A 19,472-nucleotide genomic window follows, 5' to 3' on the forward strand; every position below is an offset into this window, starting at 1 on the left:
TATGTCTATAGATGTCAGGAATATCCACTTTATGTTTCAAACCACACACCCCACAGTTTTCTGATCTAATTTTTAGGTACTTCATAAGGCCCTCATATATTTTCAAAAATAATTGCTAGTGACCCTGATGAAACTAGGCCAGGTATTCCTAGGTTTAAGGCAGTCCAGTTTGCAATGTGCAGCCCTCCTAATTTAATGGGGGAATCTTTAACTAGATGCTCCCCTTCGGGGTGGCTTCTTGCCCTTCCACCCTGGGGCTACACACACTGATGATAAGATCCCAGTGGACTTATCTGTTTTTTTTTTTTTGGCGGTACGTGGGCCTCTCACTGCCGTGGCCTCTCCTGCTGCAGAGCACAGGCTCTGGACGCGCAGGCCCAGCGGCCATGGCTCACGGGTCCAGCCGCTCCGCGGCACGTGGGATTCTCCCGGACCGGGGCACGAACCCGCGTCCCCTGCATCGGCAGGCAGACTCTCAACCACTGCGCCACCAGGGAAGCCCCAGTGGACTTATCTTTAACAGTCAGTGATAAAAAATAAGTACAGTGTTAAAAACATCCATCTTTCAGTATCACTTATTTAGAGCTTCCTCTCCTTTTCTAATGAAAGACTACTCTTTTCCTTTTGCTATTTTGTTCCTTAATGCTTTTCAGCAGCGTTCTCATGTTGCACCCTTGATGCCATGAGCCTGAGTTCTGGAGGCTGGGTGACCGGTGTTCAGCTCTTTGCCCAGCCTCCACCTGTGAAATGAGATTAATAATAATATTGACCTCACAGAGCTGAAGTGAGCATTAAGTTCTCTAATTTGTAAAATTGCTTTATTATAAACTTTAAACACATAGATAGATAGATTCAAATGGCAAGTACTGATTGTTGATATTTGTGCTCAGAATTGCTAAATGCCATGTCTTAATGATGTTAGCCAGAATGCCCAGTAAGACTGTAAAATAGGTTATTAAATGAACACCTCCCACTCTCTAAATGTTTTCTATTTCTACTTTTCTCATTCTCTATTTGTGTCTCTATTTCTTTTAATGCCCACCATTCTCTTTCCCAACTTTGGTAGCTTTCTATAACTGGATATAGTAGAGAAGCATGTTTTAATTTTTGTATTACCTATGGTAGCTATATAATCTTAAGTAAAACTAAAGGTATAGAATGTTTATTTTTATCTCTTTAAAAAACTCACATAGTTTCTTTTTTTTCACTTGTCAATTCATTCTATAATCTTTTGTCCCCAGTCGATCAGCAATTTTCAGTAGAAAATCTTTTTTCCTCTATTGTTTTATGCTTTTGTTGCTGGGGAGTTAGCAGGGCTACCAAAGCACTTCAAATTCAGGCAAGTCTTTTCCTCTTTCTTTTAGAAATGGATTTTGTTGAATTCTATGTTCAGTTTGTCCCCAGAAACTTCCTGAAAAGTATATGGTACAGATATGAATGTTCATAAATACAGAATAACAAAGTGAATACTCTATTTTGGTGACTTTTTAAAAATAATGGAAAATGTGGGATCATTCATAGCATGAGGAGGGGAATTTTGAGAATTTTAGGCACCTCAGAATCAGACTGTCAATTACAAGCTTTAGGTTTGTTTTTTTAATGGCCAAGCATAACCACCTCAGCTCAACTCTACCTCCTCTTGCCTCACAGCCCTAGGCTGACTGCTTCTTCTGTGCTTTTCGCTACCTCCCTGAAAGAGTCCACTTAGTCAAGTTGTGACTATTGACTGAGCACTTTGTGTTAGTCCAGATTCGTGATTGCAAATGACAGACCATGAGTCACGGCAAACCAATCCATTTAAAGCGGGTGTTGGCGGGGAGAAGGTTTACTGAGAGCATGCCCAGTAACCAGGAAGGATGGAGTTAGTGCATCCTTCCACATTTGTGCCTTTGCGAAGGGTCCACAGCCCAAGCTCCTTCCCTCTTCAACCCATGCAACCAGCTGGAAAGGCTGTGTGCTGTTTCCTTAGGGCCTCAAAGCTGGCCCCGTCCTTCCCTCACATTGCTCTCCTTTCCTCCTCCTGCCCACTTTGGTCTGGTTAGCTCCTGCTTACTCTCCCAGACATCTTCCTGACACCCAGCCTGAGATGCATGCCTTTTATGTGTTTTCATAAAATTCTGTGCACAGGACCCTTCTATGCACTTATCAAAACTGTCTGGTGATTGCTTGTTTACTTGTCTGTTTCCCAGCTAGACTTTGACCTTCTAGAGGGTGGGAGCTGTGCCTCAATCATGCTTCCATTCTTTGTCCACAGTCTCATTCATAAACAGAGAGAAGCATTTGTTGAATGAGTGAGCATAGGATCTTTGTTCATGTTGGTGACTTTGCTTTCTGGGCTGATCTCTGTTCATGCTGGTGACTTTGCTTTGACAAATACAAAAGCCTTTTCCCTTAATGACATAAAAGTCCTACTTCTTTTTTTTTTTTTTCCCGCTATGCGGGCCTCTCACTGTTGTGGCCTCTCCTGTTGCGGAGCACAGGCTCCAGACGTGCAGGCTCAGCGGCCATGGCTCACGGGCCCAGCCACTCCGCGGGATCTTCCCGGACCGGGGCACGAACCCGTGTCCCTTGCATTGGCAGGTGGACTCTCAACCACTGCACCACCAGGAAAGCCCAGAAGTCCTACTTCTAATGTTCTTCATTTTAAAACAGAACTGGATATGATCCCCTTCCACAAACATATTCAGTAAAGAAATGTGAATACGCATGCAAAAAACCCTTTAGGTCAGTTGTTGTTTTGGTAGTAGTCAAAGTTTTGTGCAATTTCTAGATATAAATAATGACTTAAAATATACTTATAAAATGTACAAGTGACCTTACTTAATGGGCAACAAGATTAACTGTGTAGTTGATATGCACAGTGTCAGGAGCAGGTCAGGAAGGTGTCTGACAATACACATTCATTTTTAGTGGCTTATTTTTCATCTTTTCTGCATTGAATACGATTATTTTGATGAGCAGTCTGACAACCTTGTAAGTTAGCTGAAAAAATTTTACTGATATATGCTAACTTACATGCTAACTCGTCCTTTCTTTTTCAGGGGTAAACGTAGTGTTAGAATCTTTAATAACTGTTTAATATAGTTATTTTTCATTTGTTCTAAGGTTGAAATATGCTTGTTGACTCACCAAAGACTCTGATGTGAGGGTCCCACAAAACATTAGAGTACCTTCCGTTCCTCTCTAACAGTTTAATAACCAGCTTTGATTTGACTCCTCGGTGGCTGTAAATCCATGAAAATCATTCACAACAATAGTTTTGGGAGGCAGAAACAAAAAGCTGCTCTTTCTTCTTGTATGTAGTTGTTTTCTTTTAGGATATATAACTTGAATCTAGTATTCCGAGCCTGTGTACTGCTGAACCATTTTAGCAGCCCTTGGCTATGATTGTAATTCTTGTCATCAGAAACAAATGATTTCACCAGAAAGGAAAATGAGAGCTGGTTTTACTGATGACATACTCATGCATTCTCTGTTCTTCTCCCTCTCTCTTGTTTTTCAGTGAGCATGTTTTTGAACACATTAACACCGAAGTTCTACGTGGCCCTGACAGGCACTTCCTCACTAATATCAGGGCTTATTTTGGTAAGTGGTGGAATCCCTGCTATTTAAAAACATGCTGATTACTAATATATACGTTATATATGTACAGGAAAAAATTCTGGAAGAGCACCTTACAATGTCTGCGTGTGTGTATATGTTGGATAGGGGACTGATAGAGGCCTTTCACTATCCAGGTTATATGTTTTTAAAATATTGGAAAAAAGATTTTTTTTTAACAATTATATACTGCTTTTGTTGAAGGAAAAAACAAAATGGAAAATAAAGGAAGACATAATTCTGTGTCAAATTCTAATGTCTGAGATACTATAAAGTAAGTGTGACTCAGTTAAACTAAAATGTTTTTCATTACCCTTTTCAGAATGGATTATTGGACATAATCAAGATCAGTAGAAATATAGCTCAGTTTCTTTAAATATATTGACATGGATGTGGCAATTCTAAGCTTTTTCCCCCTTCGTCTCCTTTTCTTTTAAAATTTACATATATTTCCCTATTGCTTCCTTGAAAAAAAAAATCCCCAGTAGTCAAAAAGCAATATGACAATCACCTCTAAGGCTCCATTGCCTTATGTGCTAAAATAGTTATAGGTGTAATAAGTTATAGCACCTGCAGTAGTTTTCTTTAATTTAAGTGACCTTAGAGGGGGCCATCTAAACTAGTGGAATCACTCTAATATAATTAAATTTATATTAAGGAGCTTTAAGGAGAAAGAGGTTTTAGAAAGCTTTTTTTCCCCTCTATACATAATGCTGTGATTACTAATTATTATAGAGACATGGACAAGAAACAGTACAATGAGGTAACCGCTAGTGCTGTTTCCATTTTACTAATACATAAGCTGGATAGGAAGTAACCTATCTTAGGTCACATAGATGGCAAGTGGCAGAGCAGGATTTCAACCCAGGCTGGCTTGCACCAGAGCCTGTGCTTTTATCACTCACGTCACTGCCTCTCTGGTTAAGTTCTCAGCTGTTTTTCCAGCTTGCTGAACAAATGGCAAGTCTGGATTTTATTCTAGTAGTATCTTGGTGTGGGTTCACTAGGCTATAAATGAATTACCAGAATGCAGGGTGAGCTAAGCCTAACAGTCATTTTCCCTTCTCACGTAGAGATGGTGATGTCCCATGTCCTTGCTTCTCTTCTCCTCCAAATAAAGGGGTTTCCTTAGACCGTGACCAGCTTTGCAGATCCAGGCTCGTGAGGCTTTCTCCCTGTGTGTGGAGGGCAGCTGCTGAAGCCTGATGGTCACTGCCGTGTTGTTTTATGATATATTTGCCTTGCTGCATTCCTAGGAAGCAGAGGATACTCCTGACTAATGTAAAACTTTGAGCAAAGGAAAACCTCTGATGTGTGAAGATTTTGAAAGCCCTTCTCAAAAATGCTTGGTCTGTCATATATACACTACCAAATATAAAGTGCATGGCTGGTGGGAAGCTGCTGCCTAGCACAGGGAGATAAGCTCTATGCTTTGTGACGCCCTAGAGGGGTGGGAGGGAGGCTCAAGAGGGAGGGAATACGGGGCTATACGTATACATATACCTGATTCACTTTGTTGTACAGCAGAAACTAACACAACATTGTAAAGCAGTTATACTCCAATAAAGATGTAAAAAGAGAGGCATGGACATATATACACTACCAAATGTAAGGTAGATAGCTAGTGGGAAGCAGCCGCATAGCACCGGGAGATCAGCTCGGTGCTTTGTGACTGCCTGGAGGGGTGGGATAGGGAGGGTGGGAGGGAGGGAGACACAAGAGGGAAGAGAGATGGGAACATATGTATATGTATAACTGATTCACTTTGTTATAAAGCAGAAACTAATATACCATTGTAAAGCAATTATACTCTAATAAAGATGTAAAAAAAAAAGATGTAAAAAAATATAGTGTAAAGAACACTAAATCACCTCTAAAAAATTAAAAAATAGAAAAATTAAAAAGTGGGTATATATATATGTATAACTGATTCACTTTGCTGTACAGCAGAAACTAACACACTTTATTTTATTTTTAAAAAAATTTTTATTTATTATTATTTTTTTAACATCTTTTTTGGAGTATAATTGCTTTACAATGGTGTGTTAGTTTCTGCTTTATAACAAAGTGAATCAGTTATACATACACATATGTTCCCATATTTCTTCCCTCTTGCGTCTCCCTCACTCCCACCCTCCCTATCCCACCCCTCCAGGTGGTCACAAAGCACCGAGCCGATCTCCCTGTGCTATGCGGCTGCTTCCCACTAGCTATCTATTTTACGTTTGGTAGTGTATATATGTCCATGTCACTCTCTCACTTAAACACAACACTTTAAATCAACTATACTCCAATAAAAATTTAAAAAATAATAATATATTAAAAAAAATTCTTGGTCTGTACTGAAGACAAAGTCACTACCATGTGGGAATAGCTCTTGATAGCTTTAGGCTCCTGCTTTAGAGATTGTTGACACTGGTGGTATCCAGCCCTTGGGGACTCAGCTTTGCTAGCCCTTGAAATGCACCCAGGGCTGAGCTTTCTCTTCAGCCACTGTTCTTTTCTGCCAAGTGCATTTCATGGAGAGACAGCATTGAGGTCAAGAGTCAGGTGCTTTGCAGAATAGCTGTGTGCATAGAACTGCTTAGTGGTTTGTTTCCTGGCACCAGAGAGATAATTACCTAACTACTGTCCCCTAAGCAAATGTCAAGGGAGCCAGGCGGTGAATGCTGAAAGTGCAGGGCTGGCCCTGAGGAATTTGTTTGGGGACCTTAGTATTTCTATGCTGGAGACTGAAATGATCATGCAATGTGATGTCTTAGGCGAAGAGAGGTAAACACAAACAAACAAAAAACCCCCCTGCTATTTCCCCTATGAAGGAAAAATCAGTTAACTGAACAAACATATATAGAAATAAAATGTGTTTGGCAAATGCTGCTTTTACACTAGCATGTTTAAAAATAAGTGAGGACTCAGAAGTGTGCATTTTACTAGATATCACTGCTAGTTCTTAATTTCACAAGTTGAAAGCCAGCAATGAGTTTGTTATGCCACCTACTTGTCATTCTTCCCTTACGGTTCCTGGGCCCATATCCCCCCCAGGCACCTCCTTCCCTTGCTTAACTTCCAGCTGCCCCATCTGGCCGCTTGGCACAAGCTTTCTCATCTCAGCCCAGTTCCAGCCACAGGAACTGCACCTGTTGTCACAGTCCAAACCCACCAATTTAGTCTTTTATCTGCTGTAGGAAGGACATGCCCAGTCTGCTTGAGGTAGCCTCTGTGGGCAATGTTTATTTCTGTGGAAAAAATTTCTGAGTTTTGTTTTTGCTCTTGAGAATGGTAAGGTGGATATGTGGAGAAAATGCTCCCCTTAATTTTCTCAAAATGTTGGTAGAATGGAGAAAATGCTGCTGTATTGACATTTATACTTAGATCCCTGTGTCCCCATTAACATGTGTATAGACATGCTCCTACACCTACGTGTTACACATGCGTGTTAAATACAGAGATATGGGAAAAGGCAGCCAAAGCAATATTTTTAAAAATGAGAATCAAGAATAAAAATAGAAAATTAGGGCTTCCCTGGTGGCACAGTGGTTAAGAATCCGCCTGCCAATGCAGGGAACACGGGTTCAAGCCCTGGTCCAGGAAGATCCCCCATGCCGCGGAGCAACTAAGCCCATACACCACAACTACTGAGCCTGCACTCTAGAAGCCGCGAGCCACAACTACTGAAGCCTGCGCGCCTAGAGCCCGTGCTCCACAACAAGAGGAGCCACCACAATGAGAAGCCTGCACACCACAAGGAAGAGTAGCCGCCGCTCGCCGCAACTAGAGGAAGCCCGAATGCAGCAACAAAGACCCAATGCAGCCAAAAATAAAATAAATAAATTTAAAAAAAAAAGAAAAAAGAAAATTAAAATAGTAAGTAAAAGAATTAATTCAGGGATTAGGCGTAAAACAATTGTTTTCAGAAAAGCAGTAGAAGAGATGACAGTTAGATAGGAATCAGTTGTAATGAAAGGTCCTTTTATTGTGTTTCCACTCTATGCCAGGTACTGTTCTGAGCACTTTGAATGTATTATTTCATTTAATTCTGAGTGAATTCTAATTCTGATTTCATGGAAATTCAAAGTGGTTGATATAACCAATGCCTCTATGCTCTGAGTATAAACAGACACAAAATTTAAATAAATTGCCCAAGGATATATAGCAGACAGATGGTGAGATTTGAATTTGGGTCTGTCTGACCATGTCCTCTATCCCCTCCTGTTCAAAAGTAAGGGAGTGGGACTAGAAGATTGTTATGGCTCCTTTCAACTCTTTTTCATTCATCTAAAGAATTTGACCTCCACTTGACCTGAAAATCATGCAGTTGCAGGGCTGGAGGAAGGAACCCTCAGAAGCCATCCAGTTTAAGCCAGCAAAGACCTAAGGAACAGGCACCCAGAAAGCTTATGACTTGCCTAGGTCACCTTGCTAGGTAAGGTATAGGGAAGGCTCGAATTTAAATTTCCACTGCTTTGTCCCAGCATCATTCTGCCTCTCATAAACATGTTGACTAGGAAGATGGGTAGCAGCATTGTCTAGTGGTTGATGTATTCCTTTGAACAGACCCGTAAAAATGGGTCAGGTAGATAAAGAAAGAAGGAAAAGAAAAAGAAAGAAAGAGAAAGGAAAGGGGGAGGGAGGGAGACTACAAATGTCTCTGGAGGGAACATTTTTTCTTTTTCCAATCAGCCATGGATTAGGTCAGATTTGGTCAGTCTAGAACATGGACCATCACTTAACACAATTTATAATTTCATTTGTGACATTTATGGTCTTATCCTCTCTGTGATGGAAGCTTCACAAAGGCTGGGAACATATCTGTGTTTTTGTGTTCAACTGTATAATGTTTGGGTAGACTCTTAAGAAATATTTGTTGAATGCACACAGATCCAGTGAGTGAATGAATTAACTGACTGTATCAGAATTATCTGGGGAGCTTGTTTAAAGTGATGGATTCTGAGTACCACCCCAGACCAACTGAATCAGAATCTCTAGGGCAAGGGCCTAGAGGAAAGCTGCCACCCAGGAGGAGCTGACAGAGCTTGGGGCGCCATGGCACAGGCTGGCATTTCCCACTTGTCAGTGGTCCCCATGACTTCACCCCAGGAGAGTGATCCTCCCGTCCAGGCCATAGTCATTAATGCTACAGTGGAAAATCTCATCCTGTGAACCCGCAGACACTGAGGTGGGCATGGATCACTGGCTGTTGACCTTGAAGAGAATCTCACTTCTCTGTCTCCTCTCTTTTCTTAAAGCCTTGGCAATAGGTGGCCAGGAAAGGGGGTGGAAGGACATGAAGAGCAGTTCTTTACACAGCCCCCCTGAACTGGTTAGGGGAACAGATGACTGAGGGGTGATTGGCTGGGCCCAAGGCAGCAGGAGGCCAAGACCCACTCTATAGCTCTTCGGTGTTCCTAAACAAAACAGGCAGGAGCCAGGAGGAAAGAAAGGGGCGGGAGGGGCAGAGAGAGAGGGGTGGGGGAGAGAAAGAAAGAAAGAAAGGAAAAGAAAGGAAAGAAGGAAGGAAGGAAAGAAAGAAAAAGAAAGAAAGGAAGGAAGGAAGAAAAGGAAAGAAAGAGAAAGAAAGGAAAGAAAGAAAGAAAGAAAGAAAAAAGAAGGAGAGAGAAAAAAGGAAGGAAGGAAGGGGGAGGGAGGGAGGGAGGGAGGAGGAAGTTCTGTCATGCGGGATTGCAAGGGACTTTGAAAGGGTCAGTGGTATGGAGGAAAGGGTATACTTGCAGATTCTAACAGGAAACTAAAAATGTTATGGATATTACTATAACCCATGCCATTTGCCTTGGTTTATCTTCAAGCCTAGAAGATCCCCTCTTGTCAAAAAACTGTTTACCGCTAGATATATTTCAAGACTTGGAGCAGGTGTCAATTTGGCAGTCTATTTGGGAGTAGACTGCCAGAGTTTCGTATTTCCTCTTCAGTCTCCACCATTGCTGTATCTATCCTGTGATATCATCATCTACTTTAATCCTTGGGAAACACATAGCCAGTTTCAGGCTGTGACACCTTTGTGTTTCCCATGGGTTTAATGGAATTACATTGTGGAATTACAATGGTGCTGCTATGTGGAAATCTTGAAGCATTTTTGAGTGTGTTATAGGATACAGGAGAGAGAAGTGTTTTATATATAGAACACGCAATTCAAGAAGGGGAGGTCTTGTTGGATAGGAAGAATCTAGGCATCTTTATGAAAGATTCAGCTTTTAGGTCTGTAAGACAGATGGAAGCGCCTTGTTTGTTAACCCTTTGCCAGATTTTTGTTCCTTCCCTGCAGGTGAAGATGAGATAAATTTACACCCTTAGGCCAGCTGCAAACCTGGATCTCCACTCCCAGCCCACAGCCCCATTGCTCCTTGATCATCCCCTCTGCTTCTGTCATATAGTAACGGAGAGGGTTACGAGGCCTAGGTAACTGGGTTCTTGACAAATGAATCTTTGTTTTAAATATGATCTGGGTCCTGAGTATAGTGTATGGCCCTTCTGTCCGGCAAGGTATAGATCCAAACCATTTCTTTGACCCTCACATTCCCAATTCCATCCCTGCTTCCTTTATTCTCAGATAATAACCCTTACCTGCATCTCCACTGAGATCAGTGTCATCTACATTTTATTCATTTGTTGCCTTCTTACCTGTAAAACAGCTCATCTCACACCCTACTTTCCAAAATAGAATGTATTCTTCTGTTCATTCCTGCTTCCCTTTCATCCTTAGAGCAAGAAATGGTAAGGTACCTTTTTAAGGCAGGGTAAATGTTCTTTCTGGGCTCCTGGTGTCATGTCTCTTGGTCATTTGTATGCTTTTGCACTTCGGTTTCTCTCTTTCTGCTAGATTCTTTCCTCTTCCACAAATAGGTATAGGTCTCTCTTTTTTTTTTATAACAAACAAAATGTACACAAAACCTTTCATTGGTTTTAAACAATATCCCATTAAATCACCAGGCCAGCGCTTATCATCCATCCATTCAACCTTTTAGCCATCTATCCATTCAGTCTTTAAACCATCCATCCTTCCATCCATCCATCCATCCATCCACCCATCCAACATTAACTGAGTGACCTTATTTTACACATTAGGCAACTGAGCCCCAGAGAATCAAGAGTACCAACCAAGACATACAACTCAGCTATTACGAAATATTTTAGGGGCTTTACCTTTCAGCTAGATGGTAGGGTCATTGTTGACTTCCTGAATGACAAACCTACTTGATGCTTTTTAGTTCTCATCTTACTTGATCTGTATAATTCTTGGGGTAGAGAGATTACACTTTTAAAAACTGTGAAATGTGTAAATTTATGTTTTAATTTTATGGTTATTTGTCAGATTAAAAACTGTTTTGTTCCACTGTGGCAACTCCATTAAGCTACTAGCATGTCTAAGGGCTAGTTTTAAAATCTAAATTTGTTTATGAGAGCTTTGCTATTTACACTGTAGGTTATGCACCAGGGAGAATAATTCAAAGTGACACCAAATATGTGCGTGTTAAATAACACCATCTGCCCATTTGGATCTGTGCAGCTCTTTAAAAATACTGTGAGGTTCTGGCCCAAATCCTGTCATGTTTCAGGATATGGGACAGATTATTATGCTAAGACCCCAGATTAGAAGATTTGGTTTGAAGTTTAAGAAGGCTTCAAGTCCTTTCCTACTTCGTTTTAGTAGTTGTTCATTTAATTCATATTAGAGTGTCAGCCCCAGGGCATTGTGGACACTAGTATAAAGGACTGTGTTAGGAAAGAAGCCATCTACTGCTCTGATAGGTCAGGCTTGAGAAGACCCTCCTTTGCCTCCCAAGTAGCTGCATGAATAACCCAGTCTTCACTGAGGTCTGTTATTTTTGCATTAGAAATACTGGGTGGAAGGTCTGTCTCCTGTTATAATGCAAATACCCCATTAATATGAATCATTTATACCTTAGGATGTATTATCCAGTCCCATTTGATAGACTACTTCTGGATTAGTTTTGATAGCTAAGAAAGCAAAAAGAGACAGTGGAGTTGGAGGGCATTTGAAAGTGAAGATTTTAAAAGGGAAGCGATAGGCTACATCTGTCTGTTTAAATGAGCAAGAGAGTTATAAAAAGATGTCTTGTTTTAGGGCCCTAGTAAGATTAGTGGCTCAAGAGCTGGGGCTTCAGGCTAAATAGCTACTTCATTAGCTATGTGACTCTGGTCAGGTCACCACACCTTGACATGTAGCCCTCATTCCTCATCTCTAAATGAAACTGTTCATGGTCCTTTAGGGTCCCTTTTAGTGCTGACGTTCTCCGATTCTGCTAGAGAAACTGAGAAATCTGAAAGAGTCCCAAAGTGGTTTTTTTTGGGGGGGGGGAGGGTGAATGGGAGCAACTTGTGAGAGGCATTGTGGGTCTGTGGCATGCACTGGTAGTAGCAGGGGCTACATCTGTGTTCTGTGGCCCTGGAGCACAGCCCATGCCTGGATTGGAGCATTTAGTGCTGTGTAAATGAATGAATGAAGGCCTGGCAGATGCCTTAACAGCATAAAATAGAAAGCAGAGTAAAGACTTGGGGCAAAGCAGACTCTACCCCACAAGTGTTTGAGAGCCATTGCCAGTTCTGTGACCATTGTTCTAGGTCCTTTGGAGCCTTCCATCTCTTCTAATAAAGGCAAAGCCATGAATCCTTTTTGGGTGGTCAGGACCAAATGGTGAGCAGTCTCTTTTTTCACAATGATTACCACGGCTCTCAGCCAGCCGTTTAGTAACAAGATGTTGTTCTATCCTGAATTGTAGACCAGCAAGAAGAAGGATGCACCACAGCAGTATGTGAGGTGTGCTGACTATGTACAGCATCGATGTAATGAATGATAGCTCTGCTATTGCTTTTGGGAACCAACTATGCAGAAGGCACTGAACTAGGTCTTTTACATGGGGTTTGAATCTAGATGTTTTACATGAGTGTGAAATTGAGGACCCTCAAGGGTAAATAACAAATATGATTTCCACTTTACAGTTGAAAAAACTGATGTTAAAATAGATTAAATAACTCACTTGAGGTTACAAATTCCCTTCTAGATCCATGGTCAGTAAATTTGCCATTCTTGAACTTTCTGCTTTCTTCAAGCAAGATCTTTTATTCCTAGCATTCCAGATGTTACAGACTGGTCCTATCCGTTCTTAGCTTTCACATTGTATTCTCCCTGTCTTCTCAGTCAAATTACTTAAATGTTTTAACATGTGAAAATTCATATAGTCAAAAGGAATAACCCCTTGGAGTTAAATCAAGTTTTCCTGTTATAGGATTGCAAACATTTGGTTTGATTAACAATTCCTTCTGGTCATTTGTAGATGTTCTTTCTGTCCTTTTAAAGAAATTTTTGGTAGAGCAAAATATCAATTTTTAAATGATAGCCCAAAGTCCATTCCACAGAAGATAACAAAATCTTGTTTTTATGAAATAAGTAAGGATAAAGGTAATTAAGTCTATGTTATTTCCACATTCTATATTATATTACAAAAATATAGTATAGTTATCCTAGGAGACTCTGGGATATAGTTGATTCTTAAATTTCTTCTGTATAGTGATTTGTGACTGGTTAAGGAACGAATCTCAAATCAGGGAAGCCAAGGAAAGGATGTGGGGAGAGAAGCTTCAAACAGTGGTGGGAAAGTGCTCAGAGGGGGTTTGGGGGTAGGGGCAGGTAAAAAGATTGGGGGAGGTGGCTGGCTTTCCCCATGCTCAGGAGCCCTGATTTCAGTCTAGTCATGTGAGCTTCGGTGCTTCTTTCCTTTTATTAATGAAAGTTATTTCTTTTCTTCCTTGCAAACAGCACATAACAACTGGTAAGCTTGTGAGCTAGGAAACATTAATGGTGTACAACAGATGCTAGCATTTACAAAGCACACTCAGCAGGTGGGATGCTACTGAACCTCTCAGCAGTTGGGTGCCCTCGATACATGAAATAGGATGGCTTTTATTCTTTCTGTAAAGCCGGATTTCTCTAGGGAGATGCTTTTTTTAAAACAGAATTCTACTATCTTAAAAATGTATGCAGTTATGACTTTATCAGAATATAAGATGCCAAGAATTGGAATATTTCATAAGCCATACTTTTAAAACTGGCTTGTTGGTATTCATTTCTGGAATTGTTTTTTAGCTATGGTGATTTTATTATCAGAATATTATGTAAATTTGGAGGAAAATAATGAGCAGCTCTTAACAATGTTCTTTCACCAGGATTGTAGCTATAAATTTTCCTTAAAAACCAGTATTAAGTGGACAAAACAACATTGAGAAGTTAAAATGTAATTGGTATTTACTTTTATCAAACTTCTTAATTTTTAGAAATAAACCATTTTTTTGGAATAAAAATGTTTAAACCAGTGTTTAAGGTGGGTATAATTAGTAAGTGCAACACAGTTATGGGCATGTACAAAATCATAGCTGGTAACAAGGACCCTAATCACGCTTATTATCTTTCTGTTCTAGATATTTGAATGGTGGTATTTTCGCAAATATGGAACATCATTCATTGAACAAGTCTCAGTAAGCCACTTGCGCCCCCTTCTGGGAGGGGTGGACAACAACTCCTCCAACAATTCTAACTCCAGTAATGGGGACTCAGATTCCAACAGGCAAAGCGTCTCAGGTATGGAAAGTCCTTCAGTCTGCAACATTATTTACTTACTCTTACTAAATTATTATGACTATAAGACAATAAGAATGTTGTTATTTAAAGATTAGACTTCAAAGAAAAGTACGATTTATTTTCCCAAGAATTTGACAACTTCTACAAGAGAAGTAGAGTATAAGCATCCCAGGGAAAGGAAATGTTTATCTTGTTTAATTTTACTTTTTCTTCCATTTGATTTAGCTAATGATCATTTAGGTCAGTGGTTCCCACCTGAGTCTCCACCTCATTGTCCTTAGTGCCTCAAACCTCATTAAATGTATCCATTCTCTTCCATGCTAATTGTAGAACCTTATGTCTAACTAGATCTGGTAACATCACTCCTCTGCTTAAAAGTCTTGGTTGGTTCCCATTCCACTAAAGATAAAGCCCAGATTCCAGATTACTTAGCACAGCATAAGCTGCTTCTATCTTGCCAACCTTGGTTTCTGTCATTTCTTGAACAGGCCATGTTTTCTCATGACCCTCTGCCCAGAAGTCTGTCTTCCCTCCTCCGTGCTTGCTCATCTTTCACAACCCAACTCAAATGTGACCTCCTGGGAAGCCCTCTCTGATAGGCTGTACAATATTTCTCCACCTTTGTTGACTCATATATTTTTACCTTTAGCAACATTTATTAAATTGTACCGAAATTTTTAAGCTTACTGCTTTACCGTAATATCTCTAGCATTTTGCATAGTGTCTACTATATCACTGAAACTCAGTGAATGAATGAATGAGGGCATACATGGCCTGTAATTTCTCTACTCATGAAAGAAGAGGGACGAATATAATTTCCTAGCTTGGTCTCTTCATCACCTCAGTAAACATTTCCTAACTCTCTAACATGGACTTGGCCTTATACAGGTTCTTATGAATATTATGATTTTAAAAAATGTTGAAGTCCTTGTCCCCATTGAACTCTTGTTCAATGGGAGACAGAGGGTTAAGTGCTCTGATTATATGAGGGAAACATGCAATACTTTGGAGTACAAGGGAGGGCTTCCCGATCCAAACTGGGGGAAGAAGTTTGCTTCTTGAAGGAGAGGGTACCACTTCTGAGACTTGAAGGATGAAGAGGGAGAGATTAAAGAACTAAGTTAGATCTTTTTTCTTTCCTCCCTAGAATAACTCAGTTCATATTTCATAACTGTCTAGCCAGGTGATAGGCATCAAGGAGCATTGTATATATATTTTATTCCTGATGTTGATTCAATGCTCTTTTAATATAATAGAACCTTTGCCAGCCGGCCATGAGTGGTAGTGGGCACCTCTGAGTACACATTTATTTCATTCTAAAGGGTACACATGTGAGAGATGGCACCACTCAGGTAACAAAATTGTCTGGGACTTTATAAACTCATCTGCTTTGTGGAAGAAACAGAAAGAGATCTGAGCAAAGTGAAATATTACTTCAACCAGGTACTCTAACACACGTGGCATATTATTCTAATGAGGAATCTTGATCATTCAGTCATTGTCACCATGGATAATTGCCTCACTTTGCATATGTTGGAAGACCCTACAGATTAAATGTGCTCTTGTCTGATCTGATTTACTACAGTCTTTGTATGTCACAGAACATTGTAGAAAATTAACAGATTGAAAACAGAAAGCAACCTCATTTAAGGACATTTTTTATTGTGAGTACATTTTTATTTTCATTAAAATTCTCGCTCTGTCCAATTTAACATCATTCCTTAATGCGACGAAGAGTTCATACTCTCCTTATTGTTGCTGTTACTTTGCTGACTCTCTGTGGATGCCTTGAATAAGCCTTATGCATTATATAAATCTTGATGCTATTCTTAGTGCTGGTACAGCAGTTTTTAAAGGGAGAATCTCAGTCCTTTATAAAAATACATTCGACAATGATGATCATGGAACTTCCCAATTTTATTTGTACTGAGTTTTTACCCTGCTAAGACTAAGCTTTTGAATATTATTATTAATTCAGTTTCACTAGTATTTGCTGAATGTCTACTACTATGCATGCAGTATTTCCATTCATTTCCTGTAACAGATACAGCATTTATGATCTGATCTCATAACAGTGTTCAAATAATTAGATTTAGGAAAATGGAAATTATCTTGTCCAAGTATATTTAGGGCTCAATCTGCCTACTTCTCCTTGACATCTGGGTTTCTAATATTTGGTTAACTCAGCTCAACAAACATGTGTGTTGGTATGGAAGTGCCAGGTACCATGGGATTAATACCATTTCCCACTTCTCTTTTCTTGTGGTGATTTTTATTTTTGAATAAGAAAAATGCTATAAAAGTACATTGTCTCTGTTTATCTCTACCCTTAATCACTTTCTATTTCATAGTCTAGTTTCAGCTAAGTATAAAGGAAAAAGAAGGTCCAAAGCTGAGGGTAATCAATACATTTTCTTAAAATAGAGGAATTTGTTTTAAAATTTATATTGCCTTAATAATGATAAAATGACTATTGCCTTAATAAAAGAAGCATCATAAGATAGCTCTTTGCTGAATCTTACGTGAAATAAAACGTGGCTAACCAAGTCCCATGGACATTTGCAAAGGCAGTTAAATGGCACTTCTTATTTGAAAAAAATCATTGAAAAAGTTAAAAACAGACAGAAAATACTAGTTATAAACATTGGACTATATGAAAACTCATAGTGTAGCTCTTTCTTTAAAGAATCATTTGTTTTGATTAAAAGCTGAAAGACCTGGCCTACCTAAGAATAATTTGGGGTGGAGAAATGGGAAGGGAGAAAGTTGTAATTGTTACAGGAGACTATTCATATATTGTTTAACATTTGGATTTGTGGAAATTGGCCTGAGTGCAGACCCTCTCAAAACTTGCATTGATCTTTATCTGTGGGCCAGAAGAGAAATGTAGTTAATTATACAGCTTCTTTTTTAAAAAAATATTTATTTATTTACTTGCTGTGTCAGGTCTTATTTGCGGCATGTGGGATTTTTTGTTGCGGTGCACGGGCTCCTCTCTAGTTGTGTCGCGCGGGCTCCAGAGCTCTTGGCCTCTGTAGCTGCGGCACGCGGACTCTGTAGTTGTGGTTCACGGGCTCTCTAGTTGTGGTGCGCAGGCTTAGTGGTCCCGCAGCATGTGGGATCTTAGTTCCCCGACCAGGGATGGAACCAGAATCCCCTGCATTGCAAGACGTATTCTCAGCCACTGGAACGCCAGGGAAGTCCCACAGCTTCTTAATCTAGCCAAATTTCAGATTGTCTGGTTTAGGTTAACATTTATGAACATTTCACTTATCTCGATTTATTTTGGGAGCTAAACTGCTATTTTTCTCACAAATATACAGTTTCTGATAAACCCTGCTGATATATTTTCCATGTCATCATGTTTCCTGCTGCCATTCCTTAATTCAGCTTAACTTATGAACTGATGATCCACAAGGATTTAAAACGTGTCCAGGGCTTCCCTGGTGGCGCAGAGGTTGAGAGTCCGCCTGCCGATGTAGGGGACACGGGTTCGTGCCCCGGTCCGGGAGGATCCCACATGCCGCGGAGCTACTGGCCCCGTGAGTCATGGCCGCTGAGCCTGCGCGTCCGGAGCCTGTGCTCCGCAACGGGAGAGGCCACAGCACTGAGAGGCCCGCGTACCGCAAAAAAAAACAACAAAAAACGTGTCCAACTTCTCCCTGTCTTAAGGGAAGGGATTCTCAGGGTCCAGTAACATTCTGAATTTGGGTTCATGGGAAAATCTGTTTGATAATTTGCCCTGTTCTCAAATAAGATGTCATAAAGACAAAGGTTTGCAGTGTTCACCTTCTTCAAGATATTTACAAAAGTGCAGAGTGTTCCATCACATTAGAAGTATGCTTGTCAAAGTCAAGGTTAAATTCTCTGAGACACTTTAATAGCATCTTGCATAGAACTGGATCTTTAGACAAACTCTGGTTATAGTCACTTGGTTTCCTGTTGCAAATCATCTCATTTTAATCTCTATATAAGATAAATATATATCATATACATTTTTTAACATCCTTATAGGAATATAATTGCTTTACAATGTTGTGTTAGTTGCTGCTGTACAACAAAGTGAATCAGCTATATGTATACATATATCCCCGTATCTCCTCCCTCTTGCGTCTCCCTCCCACCCTCCCTATCCCACCCCTCTAGGTGGTTACAGAGCACCGAGCTGATATCCCTGTGCTATGTGGCTACTTCCCACTAGCTATCTGTTTTACATTTCGTAGTGTATATATGTCCATGCTACTCTCTCACTTCGTCCCAGCTTACCCTTCCCACTCCCCATGTCCTCAAGTCCATTCTCTACGTTTGCGTCTTTATTCCTGTCCTGCCACTAGGTTTCTCAGAACCTTTTTTTTTTTTTTTTTGGATTCCATATATATGTGTTAGCATACGGTATTTGTTTTTCTCTTTCTGACTTACTTCACTCTCTATGACAGACTCTAGGTCCCTCCACCTCACTACAAATAACCCTATTTCGTTTCTCTTATGGCTGAGTAATATTCCATTGTATATGTGTGCCACATCTTCTTTATCCATTCATCTGTCGATGCACACTTAGGTTGCTTCCATGTCCTGGCTATTGTAAATAGAGCTGCAGTGAACATTGTGGTACATGACTCTTTTTGAATTATGGTTTTTTCAGGGTACATGCCCAGTAGTGGGATTGCTGGGTTATATGGTAGTTCTATTTTTAGTATTTTAAGGAACCTCCATACTGTTCTCCATAGTGACTGTATCAATTTACATTCCCACCAACAGTGAAAGAGGGTTCCCTTTTCTCCACACCCTCTCCAGCATTTACTGTTTGTAGGTTTTTTGATGATGGGCATTCTGAGTGGTGTGAGCTGATACCGCAGTGTAATTTTGATTTGCATTTCTCTAATGATTAGTGATGTTGAGCATCCTTTCATGTATTTGTTGGCACTCTGTATATCTTCTTTGGAGAAATGTCTATTTAGGTTTTCTACCCATTGTTGGATTGAGTAGTTGGTTTTTTTGATATTGAGCTGCCTGAGCTGCTTGTATATTTTGGAGATTAAACTTTTGTCAGTTACTTCATTTGCAAATATTTTCTCCCATTATGGGGGTTGTCTTTTTGTCTTATTTATGGCTTCCTTTACTGTGCAAAAGCTTTGAAGTTTCATTAGGTCCCATTTGTTTAGTTTTGTTTTTATTTCCATTTCTCTAGGAGGTGGGTCAAAAAGGATCTTGCTATGATTTACATCATAGAGTGTTCTGCCTATGTTTTCCTCTAAGAGTT

The 19,472-nt window shown here is 40.1% G+C and overlaps 1 protein-coding gene across 6 annotated transcripts in view; it reads left to right on the forward strand.

The window, feature by feature from the left end:
• ST7 (suppression of tumorigenicity 7) overlaps positions 1–19,472 on the forward strand; it is a 253,601-nt gene that overhangs the window by 129,744 nt on the left and 104,385 nt on the right. For all 6 annotated transcript variants that reach the window (XR_003795251.1, XM_029233721.1, XM_029233723.1 and 3 more), the window contains exons 2-3: positions 3,503–3,585; positions 14,053–14,212. Coding sequence is in view for 5 of the 6 variants with exons in the window: in XM_029233721.1 (XP_029089554.1) it covers positions 3,503–3,585; positions 14,053–14,212 (243 nt within the window). In the remaining variant the exon portion in view is untranslated. The remainder of the gene's footprint in view (positions 1–3,502; positions 3,586–14,052; positions 14,213–19,472) is intronic.

The sequence above is a fragment of the Monodon monoceros genome, unplaced genomic scaffold (genome assembly GCF_005190385.1).
Source record: "Monodon monoceros isolate NGI ecotype Baffin Bay Population unplaced genomic scaffold, NGI_Narwhal_1 Super_Scaffold_2, whole genome shotgun sequence".
NCBI lineage: Eukaryota > Metazoa > Chordata > Mammalia > Artiodactyla > Monodontidae > Monodon > Monodon monoceros.